At 35.0% G+C, this 23,017-nt stretch overlaps 1 protein-coding gene across 1 annotated transcript in view; it reads left to right on the top strand.

Annotated features, from left to right (window-relative positions):
- Positions 1-6,321: 6,321 nt before the first annotated feature.
- LOC123535920 (slit homolog 1 protein-like) overlaps positions 6,322-23,017 on the top strand; it is a 44,159-nt gene continuing 27,463 nt past the window's right edge. The window contains exons 1-7 of the mRNA XM_053527689.1: positions 6,322-6,464; positions 12,491-12,556; positions 13,695-13,769; positions 15,504-15,566; positions 15,990-16,067; positions 20,000-20,068; positions 20,675-20,746. Coding sequence (XP_053383664.1) covers positions 12,510-12,556; positions 13,695-13,769; positions 15,504-15,566; positions 15,990-16,067; positions 20,000-20,068; positions 20,675-20,746 — 404 coding nt within the window. The 5' untranslated portion in view covers positions 6,322-6,464; positions 12,491-12,509. The remainder of the gene's footprint in view (positions 6,465-12,490; positions 12,557-13,694; positions 13,770-15,503; positions 15,567-15,989; positions 16,068-19,999; positions 20,069-20,674; positions 20,747-23,017) is intronic.

Below are 23,017 nucleotides of genomic sequence, written 5' to 3'. Positions count from 1 at the left end.
CCGAAAATTTAAAGATAGTTTGATTTAATTAAAAATGAAGAGCTAAAGTTTTGATTATTGGGGGTTTAGAAAAAGTTACAAAATATGTTTCAGGGTTTGAAATCAAAAAAGAAAAAAAATAAACTTAAAAACTGAAATGGCAAAAAGGGAATTTAAAAATTTACTCGATAATTTTCAAATAAATTTGGGAGAATATTTAAACTGAAATTTGGAAAAACCCGCTTTTACAAAAAAGGTTTGATATGATACAGAATTTTGAAAACCTTAAAAAAGAAAAATTTAAATTTTTAAAAAAGATGACTTTTTTAAAAAAAAAATTCGGAAATTGGTTTTGTATTGTGACAACCGTTTATAAAATTTTAAAAAATGCAGAATTTTAAATAAAATTACAAAAAAAATTTCAAGAAGTTATTAATTTAATTTAATTTATAAAGTTGAAGAACATAAAAAAAGATCTGGATCTGTAGTTGAAAAAATCAGCTAAACAAGGAGAGTTAAATTTTGCTAATATTGAAGCAATTAAAATAAATTTAAAGATCAAATTTTTAAAAAATTTAAAAAATGATTTTTAAACTTGTAGTTAAAAAAACAGATAAAAAAAAGGAGAATCAATTTACTGCTAATACCCAAATAAATTTTGCTTTAAAATAAAGGGAAAAAACCGTTAAGGGTTTAAGAAATTTCCACTTTTACCAAGAAAAATTTCAAAAGTAAAAAATGTTTTTAAAACAGAAACACAATTTGCTTGAACAAAAGGTGTTTGTTGCAATTTATCGCTTCTGAAGTTGCTACAACAAAACGAGTTGTTTTATTTAGCTGAAAAAAATTTTTTTTTAAACTTAAAAAGAAAAAACAGGAAAAAAGAAAAAAAGGGTTTGAGGAAAGTGAGACATGAAAACGTTTTTCTTTGAATACTTTTATAAATATATTTTGATTTCATAAAATGAAAAAGGGATTTTGACCGTCGCGGTGGGCCCGGGATACATTCACCCTTAAAAATTGGCCGATCTGAACAAATTTTTAAAATATTTTAAATTTTAAAACCTGGAATTTTTTAGGGTTATAAAGATTTTATAAGCATAAACCAAAAAAATTTAAAATAGATGTTCTAGATATGCTTTTGAGTGGTGTGTTTATAGTCAGAAAAACCGGAAATTATATAATTGTTTTTAAGATTTTTTAAAGGGTTTCAAGCTCCCCGGGGTAAAAATTTTAAAAACCCCCTAAAAGCCCAAAATAAAATTTTTTTTTTTAGGTGGGCGAAATAATAGGCCTTTAGGTGATGTTTTTCTTTTTTGGGATATTTTATAATGTAAATTAACAGCTGAGGCAGCTGAGGACCCCTTTTATACTGATAAGTTAATTAAAATTTTTGTATAAAAAAAAATAAAAAATTTTTCTAAAAAAAGGAAAAATGTTTGATATTCACCCGTATGACGATTCAGCCCTTTACGAAAATTTTCATTTATGCTTTTATGGGGAGTTAATCAAATTTTACTATCAGGGAACCTGTTTTTCCCATGAAAAATACAGCTTTTGGATAAAAATTTTAAATTTAAAAATTTTAAAAAAAAGTTTTAATTTTCATGTGTCCCCCCATAAAGGGATTACTTAAATTTAAGGGAAAAAACAAATTTCCCTTTCATTTTTTATTAAAAATTTAATCTGCCAAAGTTTTTTCCAAAGTTCGGGGAAAAGGGTTTTCCAAGTTGGCAGACATTGTCACATTGCTGCCCCTTGGCAGAAAAAAGGCCGGCTTTTTATTGGTTTTTAAATTTTTGGGGGTTTCCAACGTTTGCCAAAAATTTTTTTCAAAATTGGCCCGCGCTGCCATTGTTTCCACTTGGGGGGTTTTTGGAAATATTTGGTGGATTTTTTTTTAAAATTTTTCTTTAATATTTTTTTTTCTATAGGTTTTTTTTTAAAAATTTGTTTAAAAATTTGTTTTTTAAAATTTTTTGAAATTTTTTTCGACATTGGGCGGGTTTTGGTCAAGGGTTAAAATTTTTTTGGGTCAAAAGGGGTGCCAAAAAACCCCCTTTTTATACTATCATGGAATTTTTTTTACCCCTACACAGGATCTTTTTTTGGAAAGTATGGCTGTAGCTCCCCTTTTACCCCCAATGGCCCAATTTTTCCCAGTTTTACACAAAAACCCCCGTTTCAGAATTTTGTCTTGCTCCTTGTAAATCCCGTTACAAACACTTGGGCCCATTGTATTCCCGGATCTGCTGCAGGAAAAGGGGTTGTAGTTCCTTGGGAACGTATAATTACAGCCACATTTTCCCGTGTACACAAAACCCTTTCTACGAAGTGTGTCTATAAATTTCTTGTTAAAATCTTTAAATTTCAGCTAAATTTACCCCGTGGGTTTAAAGGTTTCCCGTTTGGGAAAAAAAATTGTAGTTCCTTGGAACCCAATTTAAATTTCAGCCACTTACCAAGTTTTACAAAAAGCTCGCTACAGAAATTGTCCATAGCTCCTTGTAACGTATTTTTTGCTGCTAAATGCCCCGTTTTTTTACGGACCCGCCCGCAGAAAGGTGTTGTAGTTCCTTGTAACGATTAATTACAGCCACATTACCAAAATGTAACAAGAAACTGTACGAAATGTTTTTATAGCTCCTTGTGACACTAATTACCCGCTACCTTTCCGTGTTTTACAGGATCCCCGCTGCAAAAAAATTTTTTTGTCCTTGTAAGAATAATTACAGGGCCCCTTTTCCAATTTTTAAAAGACCCTGCTTCAGAAGTGTTCTTTAGCTCCTTGTAACAATTTAAATTTCAGCTACTTTACCATATATACAGGATCTTGCTGGAGAAAGGTGTTTGCCCTTTTTAACGAATTAATTTTCAGCCACATTTTCCCAGTGTACACAAAGACCCTGCTTCGACGTGGGGTTTTTGCTCCTTGTAACATCTAATTTCAAACTACATGACCCAGTGTATACAGGATCTTGCTGCAGAAAGGTATCTGTAGTTCCTTGTAACGTATAACTACAGCCGCATTACCCAGTGTTCACAAGACCCCGCACGAGTGTGTTTAGCTTTGTAAATCTTTGTTCAGCTTCAAGACCCAAAATGTATAAGGATCCCGTGGAGAAAGGTTTTCTTTTTGGGTTCTTGTAAGTATAATTTTCGCCACATTACCCCGTGTAAAACAAGGGCCCTGTCAGAAGTTGTCTTTTTCGCTCCTTGTAACATCCCAAATTTCAGCTACATGGGCCCCGTGTATACAGGATCCTTTCTGCAGAAAGGTGTTTTGTTGTTTCTTTTTTAAGATATTTACAACCCCGTTTTTCCCCGTGTAACAAGAACCCCGCTTTGAAATGTGTTATAGCTCCTTTTTAATATCTAATTTTCAGCTACAGGGCCCCGTGTTTACAGGATCCGCTGCAGAAAGGTGGGCTGTAGTTTCCTTTTAACTATTAAATTTCGCCCCCATTTTCCCAGGTAACAAGGGGCCCTTGACAGAAGGGGTCTATCGTCCTTGTTACACCCGTTAAAAAGCTACTTTACCCCGTAAATACAGGATCCCGCGGAAAAAAGGGGGTCTGTAGTTTTTTTGTAAAAATTAATTAAAAGGGCCCCCTTACCCCGGGGTACACAAGGGCCCTGGGTTTTCAAAAAAAAGTGTGTTTAGCTCCTTGTAACAAACTAATTACAGCTCATGACCCCCTATTACAGGGGTCCTCTGGGAAAAAAAAGGTTTCTGTAGTTTCCCTTTTAACGTATAATTACGCAAAGTTACCCAGTTACACAAGATCCCGTACAGAAGTGTGTCTTTTTGTCCTTTTTAAATCTTAAATTTCAGCTTCATGACCCAGTATTTCAGGTTCTTCTGCTTTAAAAGGGGTTATGGCTCCTTGTAAAATTTCCCAAATTTTTGCTACCATGACCCCCTGTAACAAAACCCTGCTACAGAAGTGGACTTTTTGCTCCTTGTAGCATCTTTTACAAAATTCTTTACCCAGTGTATTCAGGTTCCTTTCTGGAAAAAAGGTGCCCCCATAGCTCCTTTTTAAAATCCAATTACAGCTACATGGGCCCCCTTTTTACACAGTCCCTGCTACAGAAGGGGACTAAAAACTCCTTGTAGCATTAATTTCGTTCATGACCCCGAGTTCCTGTTGGGGAAAAGGGGGGCCCGGGAAATTTTTTTGGAAGTATAATTACAGCCCCGTTTCCCAGTGTTTCACGAAGACCCGGGTTTCAGAAAATTTTAACACCTAAATTTCAGCTCATGACCCGTGTACATGAGGGGCCTTGCTACAGAAGTGTATTTTAGTCCTTGTAAACGTAAATTTCAGGAGCTACCCGGGTGGGTACACACTTTCTCCCTCCTATACCCTGACATAGTTGTATTTTTGTTCTACGTTTTAAATACATGTTTTGCTGGCAGTTTGAATTTTCGACCAAACCCAAGGGTGTTTTTTTTTGGTTTTTTTTTTTTGTTTGTTTTTTTTTTTGTTGTTTTTTTTTTTTTGGGGGGGGGGGGGGGTTTTGGCGTGTGGCGCGTTTTTAGAGCTCCCAAAACACCAACAATCCCAAAAAAGCCAATTCATTTTTTTCTTAAATTTTTATGATAATTTTTCGTTCGGCCCTTGGCGTGTTGGACTCTTTAAACACAAAAAGAAACGCCGGAACAAAAGACAGAAATGAGGGCCCCCAAAGGTTTTTAAATTTTTGTTGTATTTTGCTATAAACAATTTTTTTTTTCAAAAGCAAACCCTTTTAAGGGCCGAGTCATGACCCAAGTGACCTTAGGCCTGCTGGGAATAGTGTGTCTGTAGCCCGTCTAGTTTCACCAACAAATCCCGGCCCCAAAAAAAAGGTAACATCTGTATATCAAAATTTTCCCTTTTTAAAAAGAATTAAAAGGAAAAAAAAATGAAAGGTGTTTTTTTGGTTGTTTTGCCCGTTACAAAAACGCTCGAATTTTGGGTGTCCGATCAAAAGTTTGGTTTGTGGTCATTGATTTCACTTTCTTTTTGTGTATCCAAAGGGGGAAAATGTCGTTGGATGGTGAAAACTTACTTAACCCAAAGAAAAGATATGGGGCACAAGGAAAACGCTTATGATTTGGGATGTGAAAAAAAACAAGCTTTTTAACATTTTAGATATTTAATGACAGCTTGAAACATAAAAGACATACAGTAGAAATGGCAAACAAAATCATGTATCACAGACATACGGAAGCCCCAAAAAATTTCAGTTGGGTTTATTTGTTGCTTATGGGGGTATTTAGACTTTTTACATGGGGATTTTGATATTTTTTTGAAATAAACGCGCTCTTATCAATCAATCTATCAAGGGATTTAAGGTTTAGAAATTTTTGCTTTTAAAAAAGGAACGAAAAAACACATTTCCCATGTCTTTTCTTCGAAAACGCGTTTCTTATCGTTTTAAAAACTTCCCTGCCCGTATCAAAAAGGGGGGTCTTGTCCCTCCCGGGTTTTTTTATGGCTTTGGCAAACGGGGCGTCGGAACGGGTAGCTTCCCCCTAGCAATTAGAACAAATGTGCTGCTTTAATCTTTTTAAAAAAATTTAGATGTTTGGTGGGATTTAAAAAGGAGAAAATTTCTTGAAACACACGAAATTGCCCAAAATTTTTTGAATTTAAAATGAAATGTGGAAAATGTTTTGGGTTTTTTGTCCCAAAATGTGAAATCAAACACCTATGACACCCCCCCCCACTCTCCCGGGTTTCCCCGGACGGGGTTTTTAATATTTTTACCCTCCCGGTTTTTTTGGCTTTAATTCTTACATTTTTTGCATGTTATGTTTGGGCAAGTTCTCCGGCCCCTACCAAATTGGTCTAAAAATGAGTTTTACTTAAGTGAAAAATTTAAAATTTTTTTTGAGTTTTTCCCCTATTTCATTGTTTTTTTCGGCCCATTGGTGTTTTTATCGTATTTTTATTTTTCCCCCAATCTATTTTTTTTGAACCCAAAAGAGACAATTTGTTTCACAAAGGTTTTTTTTTTTAAAAACTTAAAAATGCAAAAAAAACATTGTATTGGGCCTTTGCTGTTATTTCCTAGGGTGGAATTCCCCCCATTTCTATCTTCTTTTCTTTTTTTTTTTTTTAATATTTTTACAATTTAGAAAAAAAGGATGTGGTCGCAAAAAGTTATTCAGAATTACAAACCGGTGATAATCCCATATCGAAACTTGGAATAGATTCTTAACTTTCACTTCCAAAATGTTGAAAGTAAGGTTCTGACTGGCTAGCGGAAAGGTCTTCAGGGTTGTCCCAAAATCCTAGGCGTAGCTTGTTAACAGTAGATGGTATCAATAAGATTGTGTTTACAGTTGACCGAACATACGGTTTATGGTCGGACGAGGGAGATCTACAGAGTAACTACCTTTTAAGCAAAAACCATTGGTCAGGAGAAGAATGCACGGGATGCACGTGCGATGATGCTGCCGGAGTTATCACTTCGTGTACGGGATCAACTGTGTATGTACCATTCACTTTCTTGTTTATACTGCCTAGATATTTTAAATGAAAAATAACGGTATAGAACTGACTGACAAAAATTATTCAAATGTTTACTTAGATATTTGATTCGTCACGTAAAAATTCGTTTTCCTAATAAATTATCGGAAGCTCGCGCTTAAATAGTTCACACAAAGTCTCGCCCTTACAGAGCATTAGCTTCACCCTTACAGAACATTAGCTTTACTGCTACAAAACTTTGGTGTGATCGTGACAGAACATAAGCTTTACTGTAACGATGCATTAGCTTCACAGTTACAGAACATTTGCATGACTATTACGAAACATTACCTTCACACTTACAGAGAACATTAGCTTCACGATTATGATCATTGCTTTTACACTTAAAGAGCATCAGCTTCACTGTTACGAAACATTGCCTTAAGCGTCACTGTAACGATATATTGGCTTCACACTTGCAAAACATAAGCTTCACTGTTACGAACATTGCCTTCACACGTACAGAACATTAGCTTTACTTTTACGAAATATTGCCTCCACACTTACAGAACATTAGCTTCACTGTTACGAAATATTGCCTTCACACTTACAGAACATTAGCTTCACTGTTACGAAATATTGCCTCCACACTTACAGAACATTAGCTTCACTGTTACGAACATTGCCTTCACAAGTACAGAACATTAGCTTTACTGTTACGAAATATTGACTCCACACTTACAGAACATTAGCTTCACTGTTACGAAATATTGCCTTCACACGTACAGAACATTAGCTTCACTGTTACGAAATATTGCCTCCACACTTACAGAATATTAGCTTCACTGTTACGAAATATTGCCTCCACACGTACAGAACATTAGCTTCACTGTTACGAACATTGCATTCACACGTACAGAACATTAGCTTTACTGTTACGAAATATTGCCTCCACACTTACAGAACATTAGCTTCACTGTTACGAAATATTGCCTTCACACGTACAGAACATTAGCTTCACTGTTACGAAATATTGCCTTCACACGTAAAGAACATTAGCTTCACTGTTACGAAATATTGTCTTTCACACTTACAGAACATTACTCCACTGTTACGAAATATTGCCTCCACACTTACAGAACATTAGCTCCACTGTTACGAAATATTGCCTTCACACGTACAGAACATTAGCTTAACTGTTACGAAATATTGTCTTTCACATTTCCAGAATATTAGCTCCACTGTTACGAAATATTGCCTTCAGGCTTTCAGAACATTAACTTCACTGTTACGAAACATTGCGTTCACACTTACAGAACATTAACTTTACTGTTACCAAATATTGCCTTCACGGAACATAAGCTTCACTGTTACGAAACATTAGCGTCATCTTTGGAGACATTAGCTTCACCTTTACAGGATATAAGCTTTACTGTAACACGGCATTAGTTTCCCGTTTTTTGGCAGTTATTTTGTATTGTAACACGACCAGCAAATAACACACTGGATAACCGGCTATCTTGACGCCCGCTGGAAATGTAACTCAGCTGGAAATGTAACGCAGCTGTAAATAGGTAGGTAAAGTTTTTCATTTATTTCTATTAAAACGAAGCCAATTCTTGCAAATCAACTTGACAGTTTTATCAAGGAATGACCATTGCTTACATTTACAATTTCTGGGCCAAAAACGATCGTTATGTTTTGAGATATTCGCTAACAATTTCTTCACTTTGCAAAATCGAGCAAAAATCCAAAGTTTTGCGCAAATTGTTTTGTTTATGAACAACCTGTGAAAAATTTTATCATCTGGTTGAACAGATGTGTCCTTTCGGAACACCTGTGTGAAGTTTCCGGGTTCTACGTTATTCCTGAAAAAGTATATTAGCCGTTAAATAGGCATGGTCGAAAAAAAAAAGACTGTCGAAAACGGCCGCTGTATTTGCAAAAGGCAGTCGTTGAAGTCAGCTGTCGGCTATCGAGAATACAGCTGTATCAAAGTAAAAAAAATGTCTTGTAGACATGTAATATGCCCCGTAGAGTCTCTTCTTTATGTATATTTTGGATCTGTTTTGTCTGTCTGTGTTTTTGCGACTTCTTTCGTCTTTAATTTGTGTAAAATGTGTATACTTGCAGTCCGTAAACAGTTTGAATATACTTATGTATGGTCCTTATTGCCTTGTCGAGTAATTTTGGTTGATTTCATTATCATTGTCCGTTTGGTTTAGGGTCTAAAAGTTGCTTAGTTCCTTTCGTCTGTCCGTTCGTCCGCCCGCAGTGTCTTGTCCGGAATCTGATTCTACATGCATGGACTGATTTTTAACAAAGACCTATAATACTTCTTTGTTTTTAAGTATTAATTTTTAAACTTCAAACATGTGTTACCAATGATACAAGTATTGCTGAGGCCCATTCATTAATGGCCACCTCCAATGTCAGTATAACAAAAAAAAAATAACACAGACCTATATATAAGTATTTTGTGTCAGACTGGCAATTTCTACATGCATAGACACAATTTCAAATATATGGTATTAATTCCATTTTTTCCATAGGTTTATAAAGCAACATTTTGTTTTGTCTGGCGTATGACTTTATCATTCATCGAGAGATTTTGAAATATGTTACGCAAATGTTTACTACAGCCAAATTATCTTAGACATGCAAGAGTCGTCATCCTTCCTTGAAAATTAAGGTCGCAGTTTCGAGTCCGGTCTCCAAGCAACAATTCGTGTCCGGAGCATAACTTTGTTACTCAGTGTGGTATTTTGAATTAATTTTATATTATTAATTACACAGTGAAACTCAGGAAGGTCAAGGTTGCATTTTTGATTAATGTTTGTACTATAGTGTCGTATAGTATAACTTTTATTTGCATGTGGTTTTATTTGATTGCAAACTATGTATTGCAGGGCAATTTAACTTGTTTCAATATGTCCTTTTCCTTACCTTTTTTTCAATAGAAAAATATGCTGGATGAAGTAGCTGATTTACAGTTGGTAGGCAATGATATAATGGGTTTATTTCTTTTTTTCACGTAATACATGATTTATAATTTCAAAATTCAATTCAATTCATTGTTATATTGTTTATGGATCATGCATGTACTTATTTATTAAGTTGCCAGTCGTTTCTCGATAATGTATATAGTTTACATTTGATTTCAGAATGATGTACATCTGTTACTATTGTTCAGCGGTGTATGAGGTGTACAGAGACATTATACACATAATACTGTGTATGCGTAAAACTTTTATTTTTAAACAAAAAGACATTATGTATGTGAAACAATATACAATACCTAGCGTTGTACAAAATAACAGTGTAAGACAGAAAGAGCAAATGCGTAAACTGCACAAAAGGGGGATAACTCTTGTGACATAAATTCTGGGATCCGTTATCGTAAGATCGTAAACAAGCAAAGAACAGTTCCGATCTACCTTGTTATATGTTGATTAAAGCTACATGTGGCTGCCATGCTAAGAAATAACTAATTAACATTCATGTGAGATTTTGCAAAGTACTGCTTATTTAGATTTGAAACAATCGTTTTCAATCGTTTGCCTCTATACATCAACAACTTGCAGTTTTAGACCATGAATAAACTGGTATTTGTTGAAAGGGTATATATGAATAAAACAAAATAGCAGATTTACATTAGGAGCAATTAAATAATTATGTATGAGCAAATAATATTATACACCATCTAGCACCATCAAGGACTGACGGCCAGAAGCAATCATTTGCACTTGCAAAACCCGAGGTGAAATTACTTTCTGTAGTAGCCCGGAGGCACCTGTAGTGGTTTTCCTCCACCATCAAAAGCTGGCAAAATTGCAATATGTACTATATTGCTTCGGTGTAACTGCAATAAAATATATGGTTGGCTTTCGCATGCTGGAAAAATGGCAAGAACGCGTGAACTACGTTTAAATTCAGACCGGGTGTGAAGGAATAAAGTCCTAAAGCCTCTTGAAATGAAAGTGCCAATTTTAAAAATAATTACGTTTCCGTCAAATCACTGCCAGTAATACTTTTTACTTACAAAAGTATTCAAAATCATCGGAGTTAATGGATAGTCTATAAATGCTAACATCTGAGTTCAACGACAGCACTAGCGGCCGTTTTCGACAGTCTTTTTTTTTCGACCATGCCTATTTAACGGCTAATATACTTTTTCAGGAATAACGTAGAACCCGGAAACTTCACACAGGTGTTCCGAAAGGACACATCTGTTCAACCAGATGATAAAATTTTTCACAGGTTGTTCATAAACAAAACAATTTGCGCAAAACTTTGGATTTTTGCTCGATTTTTCAAAGTGAAGAAATTGTTAGCGAATATCTCAAAACATAACGATCGTTTTTGGCCCAGAAATTGTAAATGTAAGCAATGGTCATTCCTTGATAAAACTGTCAAGTTGATTTGCAAGAATTGGCTTCGTTTTAATAGAAATAAATGAAAAACTTTACCTACCTATTTACAGCTGCGTTACAATTCCAGCTGAGTTACATTTCCAGCGGGCGTCAAGATAGCCGGTTATCCAGTGTGAATAACCTACATACATGTAGAGCAAAATCTATCTCGGGTTATTCTGCAATATACCACTCGCGTGCAATGACGTCATCCGATCCAGGTGCGGTCGTAAAAAGTAGTTACCATTTTTTTCTAACACTGTTGATACTAGTATGTCGTGTTAGAATCGGAATAATAAGTTCCCAAGTGTGATTTATCATAGAACAACCCGAGTTTTTCGTTCTGATGCGAAACAATATATCGCTCAGACCTGCGGACTTCGTGATATATTCTTACGCATAAGAACTCAAAACTAGGGTTATTCTACGATAAACCACGTTTGGGAACTTATTATTTCTTAAATAAACGGATTAGCAAACGTAATATTTCCTTTGCAGAATATAAGTTTACTGTAACACGGAATTAAGTTCCCATTTTTTGGCAGTTTTTGTTTTAATAAAAGGATTAGCAAACACAATATTATTTTCAGTCTATTTTCAGTTTCACGTATTTATTATAAAAAGTGTTTGGATTTTATTTTCTCTAATGGCCATGGAATAAACTGAAAGAAACTATTTCTTAAAACAGTATTTTCCGTCATTTTATCTCATAATGATAATTACGAGGTAAGCAGGGTTATTTTTTATCTCATAGCCAGGAGATAATATGACGCAAAATATTTTTATGATAAATACTTGCTGGTAATCATCAGATAAACCTTTTTTAATCCATCCGTTTATCTTGTCGCCACGAGGAAAATCAAAGTCTCACATGTCACATTATTACATACTCATTCATAAACTCTGTTGAGTTACAGTGGAACCTAAAGCGTCAATATTTAAGAAATGATTTATAGCAAAAGAGTGCTTTATCACTATTTATGCACGATGGGCGGTTATACGTCGGGCGTGAAATTTGTACGACGTATAACCGCCCGAGTGTATAAATAGTGTTAAAACACGGTTTTGCTATAAATAATTTCGATTCTAATATGCCCTTAATCTAAAACAGTAGATGAACTATAGTAGTGCTCTTTCTTGGTCGCAACAAAAACTTTGACGTCACCGCACGTTAACGTGACGTCATTCTAGCTTAAGCGTGTTTTAACAAAGACAAGCATATTAGAATTTTCCATATTGACGTCCAAATTTCATATCGGGTGCGTGACGTCATTTGTGACGTCAGTTTCATGCATGTCGTCGCGTTTAAAAGTTCTTTAACAACGATATTTTCATTTTTACTCCGGCTACAAAAATAAATTTATATTATTTATGTATTAGTTATAAGTGTAGTATGTGTATGTTATAAAAATATTATTAGATTTGCATATTTCTTTTGTATCAAGAAATATGCACTCGTTCAAGATTTCGCGGAATGATATTGCGCTCCAAAAGTCGCGCAGTATTTAAGCTGCGGAACTCGTATAATAACCTTTACTTATGCTTCTGTATAACACTGTTATCAAATAGATTAAATTTCAGTACGATACGTAAACAAAGCAGACATGAAACTGTCGTCTGACATATACATTTCAGTTCGATACGAGGTAAATCAATGGTGAATATAACAGCAGGAACGTTCTCAGAGACAACAACAAGCATGTACGTAATGTTCGTGTTAAAATAGTTGTGTGTGTTCATTGAGAGTGCATTGTTCTGTTATCAGCCAACTTGTTAGGATTTTTACCGTAAATTTATCAATGATAATTCGGTTTATGGGTGAAATAACTTTCGACAGGCAATGCATATCCATATTCATACCTTTCCATATTTATGTCTCACCCATAGGTTGGGGAGACATATTGTTTTTGCCTTTGCCGTCTGTCTGTCCGTCCGTCAGTCCGTCCGTCCGCATTAAGCTTGTCCGGCTTTCACAGGTCAAACTGCTGGCCGGATTTCGACGAAATTTCACAGGAGTGATCTGTACCAAGCCTGGTTGTGTATATTGCCGACACGTTCCGCTTCGCTGCACAAAATGGCCGTCAGAGCTAAAGGTATACATAGGGTATAGAGTGGGGGGACATATGACTTATGTTTTTGTGACAAAAATATCTTCTAGTTTTCAGTTGAGTTTTGAATTTTCAGCTGACAGATACATGTATTGCTTTTCGTCACATGTTCTAGTAGCAAGAAAGAAACATATCGGATATCAAACAATAATATTATTTACCTGCAAGATAAATATTTAAAGCAGCATGCCTCCAGATTTGGTTAAAAAATAATCTTTCTTTCAAATTGAAGTTTGGTCAAATTATGAACATTAGAATATGAATTTTTGTTTCTAAAATATTTTTAAAATTCCAAATCAAGAAAAAAAGATGACCGCGTCGGGAATCGAACCCCGGACCGCCGCGGCAATAAAGACATTTTCCCGTCATCGTAACCGTTAGCGCTATAGCTGAAGTAGTGAATAATGGCTTCGAAATATAGATATTTATAATCGAGACAGTTTACCTGGAGTAAAAGCGTGACAAACGCTTTTCGATTTTCATCGTAAAAAGTAGTAAAAACAGCAAATTCTCATGTGTTTCCGTAACATAAAGTTTGTCAGTAATTAAATGTAAGCCTTCTTAAGAAATATAGCATTTTATCAATATATCTAAAATATATATATTTTTTGTTGTCGAACGATCTGGAGGCATGCCGCTTTAACGTATTTTATTAATGTGCTCCTATGTTTCGTTGATTTTAACATATTTCATTAATGTTCTCTAAAGTTTCACTGATTTTTTATTTTCAGAACTATCATCAACTGTCCAAATTTTCAACTTTTCGAGGATGAAACTTTCGTAAATCTAACAAGTCTTCAAGAACTGTAAGTATATCGATATGTATATCGATATAAAGACATGTGAATTCATATTCCCAATACATGTATTTCCTTGTGATATAGAACCACATATTTTACCATATATTCAAACCTAGTTTGTCTTGTGAAAATGTGAAAAACTAGAATGGCAGAAGAAATATTAAAAATTTTATTTTTCTTTCAGTTAAAAATACTTTTCATCTTCCATAAATGTTTTCTTTGAGACATCATGTGACTCCGGTATTAATCATGGGGGCCGGTTTATGCCAGTTTTGCCCTGCCGCCCCTTACAAAAATCGGAGCAATATTTTTCAGTTTTTTCCGTTCTGTCGTTCTGTTCTGTTGTCCAGACCACACCGAAAGAACATTTCTAGCTTCTATCTTTATTTCGTTGTATCGACATATTTGGCCCCGTCAGAACGACAGGACCTTTGTCAGCAAGTGGTTCTATCTATATGAGACTTTAACACTTTTTACATACTTGTAATGTGCATGAGTGTCCTTCGACCATTCTGTTGCGCTGTTTTGTGTGTGTGTGTGTGTGTGTGTGTGTGTGTGTGTGTGTGTTTTTGTTTGTTAATTTTTGTTTTGTCGTTTCGGCTTAAAATGTGCTGTCTTTTTTATCATGACAACACAACTACACAAAAAGAAAGAAAAAACAGTTGTGAACTGTGTTTTTGTCGTTATGGCGGGGACAGCACAACGGCACAAAGAAAAATAAAACAACCGTAAAATGTCATTATAGAGGGTGCGACATGACAAATCAGCAACTATATTAACTAAAGAAATTTAATATCAATTATTTTCCGTGCTTGTTGCTTCATTGTAGATCACGTATGAACGATACTTATTTACAATAAATTGATCAATTATTTGTTAAGAATGTTACATATCCGAAACAGATGATTCCTGCGTAGGTAAAAAGAATCTTCCATAATTCTATATATTTTAGGTAATATATTTATCAAATTTCGCACCTATGTAGACAAACACTTTAAAACAAAGCAAAATTTGAACAAAATCAAATTGTGTAAATGTATCATTTCATTCATTTTATGATCACTACCATTTTTATAAAAAAAAGTCGCAAAAATAAACCATAAAGTAGTGCCTTACAATCCGAGCAAATATCGTTTATGATTATTAGTATACTAGATACAAAGGTGCGAAAGTTGACATTTGATTGATACATGGTCAAATATCAAAACGAATTTGGATTTCTTCCAAATATAGGGAAAAGACAAAGTAAATATTTTGTTTTTTCTTTAACAAACTTTTCTTGCCTTAGAACGAAATTCGCTCGTTTGTAGATTGTACCCATTCACCCGTTGTTTTTTTTTTTTTTTTTTTTTTTTGCGACTTTTAAAATTTGGTTGAGACAGGAGAATAAATAAAATGATACCATAGCACTAGATTTTACTAAATTTTCACATGTATGTTTCAACATATTTTACTGCATATATGAAAAAAATAAAAATTGTTCTTAGGTGAATATGAAAGATAGTGACAAAATACGGAGGAGGCGTTACAAGTTCGTTCAGTGTAATATACATGTTTACAGACCTTTAACCGTTTTTCTATACGAAACGAAATTTAAAGAAACAAATTCTTTGATAATGATTGTGCAAATTTTAAAGTCCCTGAAGTATTTATACACGATTCAGATACATTCCTTTTGAGTTTCATTACGACATGATCAATTTAAACATTTGGTACAGCGATTTGCTATTTATATTACAGTGTCGTTCAGGGTACAGCATTGAACCACGTGCCGGATTTATCCACGACAGTTGTTACAAAAGTGTAAGTGTTTACTTTTTAGTAAGATATATTCCTGTTCAAAATCACCTTCACAATTTATTAAAATACGCCACAGTCTCCCTCCAGCCCCTCCCCATCCATCCATCCATCCATCCATCTATCAAGAAATAATGAAAATGTCGCCTTCTACATGAATCGACGCTTAAAATGTCAAATTGGATAGCCTTACTGATGCAGATATTTAAATTCAGACATGTTGTGCGCTGTTCTGTTCCATAACGGTTGATATATGTTATAAATTTCGTGATATGTATGCGAAGACAATGGCGTACCAGGCTAAATTACAATATATTGATATGAATTATGGGTATAAGATAAACAAAGGAATATTCCATTAAATTTTTTGCCTAGACTATCAGACTTGTATTTTTTTGGTTGAACTTCATTTTTTCCCATTGAATTTAGAAATCTGGCTGGCAACCACATATCTCTGAGTACAGACAACCACCGCGGCTGGAGATGGCCGACAACAATACAGTACTTGTACGTAATGTTCTATATACATCTTATCATGTAAAGGTTATACTATCATTTGTATTCAGAATGCACCTCCAAGGTAAGTGTGTATGGAGAGCTTTTAAAAACGTCCACAGCTGTACCAAAACCAGGATAAATGTCCGCAGGAATTCTGAAATAGGGTAAAATATCCACAGAAGTGCAAAAAACAGGGTAAAGTTCCGCAATACTAGCATATAATAAAATGCCACAGTAGTACCACGGGTAAAATGTCCACAATAGTACCAAGTCCGGGTATTGTGTCCACAGTAGTACCAGCTAGGGTAAAATATCCTAAATAATACCAACCAAGGTGAAAAGTGAACAAAAGAATCAGACCAGCCTGCCTTAAATGTCCACAATAGTACCAAAACCAAGGTAAAATATCTGCAGCAGTACAAAAATAGGGTAACATATCAACAGTTGTTCCAATAAAACAGGGTAAAATGTCTACAATAATATTAAAATAGGGTGTCCCCAGTAGTTCCCAAAACCATAGTAAATGTCTCAGACTGCGATAGTACCCAAACCTGGGTACACTGTACACTTTAGTAACAAACAAGGTAAAATCTTCACAGTAGTACCAAGCCGGGGTATCTTGTCCCCAGCGTAAAACATGAACAATGGTTACTGTAGATTGAAATAAAGCTGACAGACCATTAATTAAGTATTGACGGGCCCTTAGATGAAATTGATGGCATTGTTTCCTGGAACACAATTCTGTTTTTTTTTTTGTCTTAGCAGAATTGTTTTTAGTTAACAATAATGAAAAATTCAATGAAATATGTCTGATGCTTAGTTCGCCCGAAAACAAGATTGATATATTTGGCATGTCTGAGACTAAATTTAAAGATGATATTCTGGATAATACACTAATAATCAATGGATATAAAGGTCCCTTTCGAAGAGATAACTATACGCGAAATGGTGGAGGTGGAATAGTTGTATATGTAAAAAGTCATATCGATGTAAAGCGTCGGAACGATCTTGAAACAAATGAAATTGAATCAGTTGTACTAGAGATACGCTTGAAAAATTGTAAACCATTTTTTGTTTGTCAAATATATCGCCATCCTTCCGAAAAAGTTGAATGGAAGGACAATTTTGAAAATTTTGTAGATAATCTATACGCAGAAGACAAAGAAATTATTATTCTAGGTGATATAAACCGCAATTTACTCAATGAAAATATTAAAAATGAATGGTGCGACTATATAAATTCATTAGGATTAGAACAGTTAGTTCAAGTCCCTACTAGGGTTACGGGCAATACAATTACCCTTATTGACCATATATATACAAATACACCGCAAAATATAACATCAGTTAACATACCTAAAACCGGAAATAGTGATCATTTTCCAGTGTTCTGTAATCGGAGGCTTAATGAAAATTTTAAATCTGCTACACATGAAACAATATCTTTTCGGAATTTTAAAAGTTTTAATGAAAATATCTTTTGTAAAGAACTTTCAGAAACAAATTGGGACTTAATAACTGAATGCCAAAATATTGATATTATGTTAGAAAAATGGAATACTTTGTTTTTAGATGTCATTGATAAATATGCACCAATGCAGGTTAAACGAGTTAAACGTAAATACCAACCAGATTGGTTCTCCGCAGAGATTTCACAAGCGATAAAAGACCGCGATTCAATTTCTCATAATAAAACATCAAATTTGTATAAGGAAAGGAGAAATAAGGTATTATCATTAATTAGACAGCACAGGAAGCGATTTTACGAGAATAGGATTGAAGAAGGGGAAAATGACCCTAAAACTATTTGGAAAATTTTTAAAGAAGTTGGAACAAACAAAAATAATAATGAAAAAGTATGTATTGAAAAAATAATCGTTAATGACAAAATTATTACAAATAAACAGGAAATAGCAAACAATTTCAACGAGTATTTTTCTACTATCGCTGAAAAATTAAAAGATCCTGTCCCTTTGTCTGACTTCTCACACATAAAAACCTTTGTAGACTCTAAAGTTCCAGCGGAAAATTTTTTCTCAATCCCACTGATATCTGTATTTCAGGTTCAGAAGTTTTTATCAAATCTTGATACATCGAAATCAACAGGACTTGATAACATAGGGCCAAAACTGTTGAAACTTTCATCTCCATTTATATCGCAGAGTCTGACGTTTATTATAAATTGTAGTATATCAAATTCAGCATTTCCACATGTATGGAAGAATGCTAAAGTAAAGCCATTACACAAAGCTGGCGACCAAGTTAATGTTAATAATTACAGACCAATATCAATTTTACCAACCCTATCTAAATTAATTGAAAAACATGTTCACGATTCCTTAATGTCCCATCTATCAAATTTCAATCTTTTACATGAAAAACAAAGCGGATTTCGGAAATCTCATTCAACAGAAACTGCACTTACAGTCATGATTGATTCGTGGTTAAAAGCAATAAATGATGGTTATTTAGTAGGCGCCGTAATGATAGACTTTAGAAAAGCATTTGATCTAGTTGATCACGATATTCTTTTGAAAAAACTGGAACTCTATAAATGTAATGATTTGTGTATCAAATGGTTCAAATCATATTTATCAGATCGTCATCAGTTAGTGCAAATTGATAACGCATTATCAAGTAGTTATAATAAAATTACATGCGGCGTGCCACAGGGGTCTATTTTAGGGCCTCTGTTATTTCTTTTATTTATAAATGACCTGCCGCTCACAGTCGGAAATATAGTATCATCTACAGATCTATATGCAGATGATACAACATTATACGATATACAAAATGACAAAACTGTTTTGGAAACAAATCTTAATTCAGCACTATCTGTTTTAGAAATATGGTGCAGAGAGAATGGTATGCAGCTCAATACCGATAAGACAAAAGTGATGCTTATAACAACGCAACAAAGGCGGCGGTTTCTTGAAAATAAGGAATTAACTGTTTTGTATAAAAATGTTATGCTTAAACAAAGTCCAAGTGAGAAACTCCTTGGTATTTACATACAGCATGATCTAAAGTGGGATTCGCATTTTAAAGTGATTTGCAAAAAGATATCGTCTTACATTTGGTTACTATCAAGGATAAGGGAATTTCTTGATATAAATACAGAATCTTATTTTATAAAGCTTATATTCAACCGCATATAGATTATTGCTGTATACTATGGGGAAGTACCATTAATAAAAATATTCAGAAAATTCTTAGATTACAAAAACGTGCATGTAGAACTATTTTAGGATCAAGTTACTCAGACTTCAACCAAGCTCTAAATTGTCTAAACATGCAACGGTTTGATCAGCGTCTGTTTTATCAGAAGGCATGCTTTATGTTCAAAGTCGCAAATAATCTGTTACCAAATTATATCTGTGATATGTACAATCAAAAGGAAATGACAAGTGACACCTCTTTAATTTTACGATCAAACACGAATAAAAATTTTCATATACCTAATACGCAATCAGAACTGTTCAAACGAAGTTTACTGTATTCAGGTCCAGTTGCCTGGAATATCTTACCTGTAGATATCAAAGCGTCCAGCTCTCTACAGTCTTTTAAATCAAAATGTAGTAAATGGATAAGTATGCCATGAAATATGTATGTGATGTTGATTATGAAATATCAATGTTTTCTGTTTTTGTTACACATGTGTATCTTACTTTCTAATGAGATACTTATGTTATTATTTTCTGTTTTCATTTGAATCATATTTGTAAATATTTGTACTATAAGAGGGCCTCATGGAAGATTAGCGTCAGCTAAATGAGTCACCCTCTATAAATAAAGAATTTACTTCCTTACTTACTTACTTAGTATTAAAGTTTGTTAAATTACTTACAGACATACTTTTGTAATCTGTTTAACCAAATTATCTTTATATAATAGCAGACTATTGTAGAGAGCTTGCAGTACGTTTCTTTTCTGATTTGAAGGGCGATGATGGACAACTTGCTGTACTGGCTACCAGAAAATTTTGTGGACGGACCGAACCTCAGAATTGCGTAAGTGAATAAACAAATCATTTAGCTCTGCAGTTACAAACTGGTTACAAAAAGGGCAAAAATGTAACACACATTTTAATCTCATATGAACAAGGGCACATGATGAGCTGTTAGAGTATAAGTAAATGACATGGCGTACATCGTCCGGTCAGTCGTCGTTCACCGGGCTCATGATTTCGCACTTACAAATCAAAAGGTTACAAGATTACAATTAAGGTCAAATCTAAAACTAGGTTGCTTAATATTATAAAATACTATAGACAAACCTTTTGACAATATCTGCATGAAACCTGGCAAAAGATAAATATCAATACCGAAAGTATAACACCAGGGTATTGAAACTTAATCGCGGAGTCAATTAGTAGGAAAAGTTTAGAAACACTAGAAATTTAAAATCGACTAGATTTTCATGGAAAATGTCTTGATCATTTTATCATATAACAAGACAATGTAACATATAATTATTTAAATATGAAATAAATATACACGGCAATTTTTCTTTTCCAGTGCATAGCTGCACACATGTTCTGTTGTCATTGTGCCATTACTCACATGACTCAACTGTATTTGTGAAATTTTATTCTGAAACTAATGGTTTGCTTGCAGGAGTTTTGGTAACAATGAGCTGTTACAGATACATCCCACAATATTTGGTGATACTTCTTCCCTGATCTACCTGTAAGTACTTTCAATTGTTATTACCATACAGCAGGCCCGGGTCCAGAAATTGTTGAGGGGGTGAGGGTGGGGGCACCAGTCTAGAACGAAGATGTCACCGCCGAGGTGCATCACGAGGTATTGGAGCGGATGCCCTTGCCCATGTTAGGGGCTGGGGGGATATGAAATGGTGTCCTCTGGTGCATTTATTGGTGGGTGTACTCCCCTCATTTTAGTGGGGTCAATGGGGGGAGGGGGGGCTCTCCCCTGGAAATCTTATGAAATGGTGACCTCTGGTGTAATTTTTGGTCTAGAATTTGAGGAAAAGGAGGGGTTATAGGTGGGCCGGTGGTCTAGTGGTAACACGCTTGACTGCCAATCCAGAGGTCCGGGGTTCGAAACACGGTCAGGAAGTGGAAATTTCTGAGATGCTCTTGAGTGTCTCCCACCTGACTAAGAGGCCTGTACTGGTTCTCTCCAGGAAAGACGGCTTCGCGTGTATCGGTGCTATACACCGGGCACGTTAAAGAACCAGACTGTCTATTCGCAAAGAGCTAGGCTAAGTTTCTCTCTGTTCTTTCTGTCTGTTCTAGGGGCTTTATCTCACTCTGTCCCTCTGGTCAGATCGTTCTGTGTCTGTACCAGTAGAGGATGAATTTCGCGCCCTGTGTGGCTGCGTTTGCGTTATGTAAAGCGCCTTTGAACGTGTTATCATGAAAAGGGCGCTATATAAATCTGGTATAATAATAATAATAATAATAATAATAATAATAGTTACTCCCCTCTTGATAGGGGTGGGGGTCAGGAAAATTCTGAAATACAGGTATGAAATGGTAGCCTCTGGTGCGTTTCTGGGTCTAAAATTTGAGAAAAAAAATTCCTTTGCCAAAATAGTAGGGTGCATCTTTGATGAGTAATATAAGTATAGGTCACTTCTCAGACAACTGGGGGGGGGGGGGGGGGGGGGGTACGGGCCCCTTCGGTCCGGCCCTGGATCCGGGTCTGATACATGAATGTGCATATTGCAAAAAAGAGTAGTACATTCGTATTTCATGACAAGGTTGTCGGCCCATTACTGACCGAAACGAAGTCCAACTAAAAGTATGCAACAAGTCCTCCAATAACCGATTTTCAAAACAAAATTTATCATATAATTTTAAGCTTACCTGGCCTTTTTAGTGTGAACTTTTGATAGAGCTGGACGATCTCAGGACGGCACCAGGCGTCTGTTGTGCATCGTCCTGCCACAACAGTTTTACTCAGATCTTCTTTAACTTCTTGTTTGAATTACGTTAAAACTTATACTATAACATCCTGGCAAGGACGTCTTCAAGTTCTTCAAATGATTCCCCTTGACCTATTGTACGGGTCGGTAGAGCTAAAATTAGATTCAAAACAACTTTAAATGAAATCTTCTCTGAACCACTTAATTTGATTTTTACCAAGCTCAGTCAGTATCACCTCTCTCCCGTTTATTCAGATAATTTTGCTTGACCCCATTAATGGGCGACCAAAGCCTAAAACCTGTTAACTACTTCTTCTCATGAATGACACGATGGATCGACGCCAAACACGGTCTGTAGCACCCTTATAAGTCAAAATGTTTTACTTGGCCTTTTTAGGGGCGACCAGGGTTCTGGTAAGGAAAATAAACTTAAGATATTTCTTCTTATAAACCACTTTATGGACTTCCACCAAACTAAGTCTGTAGCCTCTCTGTAGTTTGTTTAAATGGTATTGTTAAGACCCTTTAAGGGTCATCGGAGCTAAAAATATAAAGTAAACCCTTTAAATGACCTTTTCCCATGAACCACTCCAACTTAGTCCTCAGTCGTCCTGGTATACAGTAGACCTTTTTCAGAACTGTACTTTTGCTTGGCCTCTATCAGCGCCGCCAAAGCTTAACATAGCAAAAATAGTGGTATCCATCTTAACCTAAAAGTTTTACTGCATTTTAACTCTATTTCTTTCTCGGGGAAATCGTACCACAAATTTCTGATATCTGTCTTCAAATTTATTTTATGACCATTTCTATAGTTAATATGGTATGATCCCCTGTCACTGCACGTATACGGATATAAAATTGATTTGAAGAGAGATATCAAAAAAACTGCTACACAATTTTATATTGTATAAAATGCAATTATCTTTAGGTATAGGGGGTTACCCCTAGCTTTAAGCTTTTGTAAAATTGCTGATTATTGAGATGTTTTATTTGAAGGTACTAAGCGGGAACAGAAATGGGGTTTGTCCAGCCGTCACCAACTGTGTCCCGTCCATAACTCTGTCATC

This window comes from Mercenaria mercenaria, chromosome 17 (assembly GCF_021730395.1).
Source record: "Mercenaria mercenaria strain notata chromosome 17, MADL_Memer_1, whole genome shotgun sequence".
NCBI classification, from domain to species: Eukaryota; Metazoa; Mollusca; class Bivalvia; order Venerida; family Veneridae; genus Mercenaria; species Mercenaria mercenaria.
The sequence above is the reverse complement of the archived record's forward strand: the minus strand, read 5'-3'. Positions and strand labels throughout refer to the sequence as shown.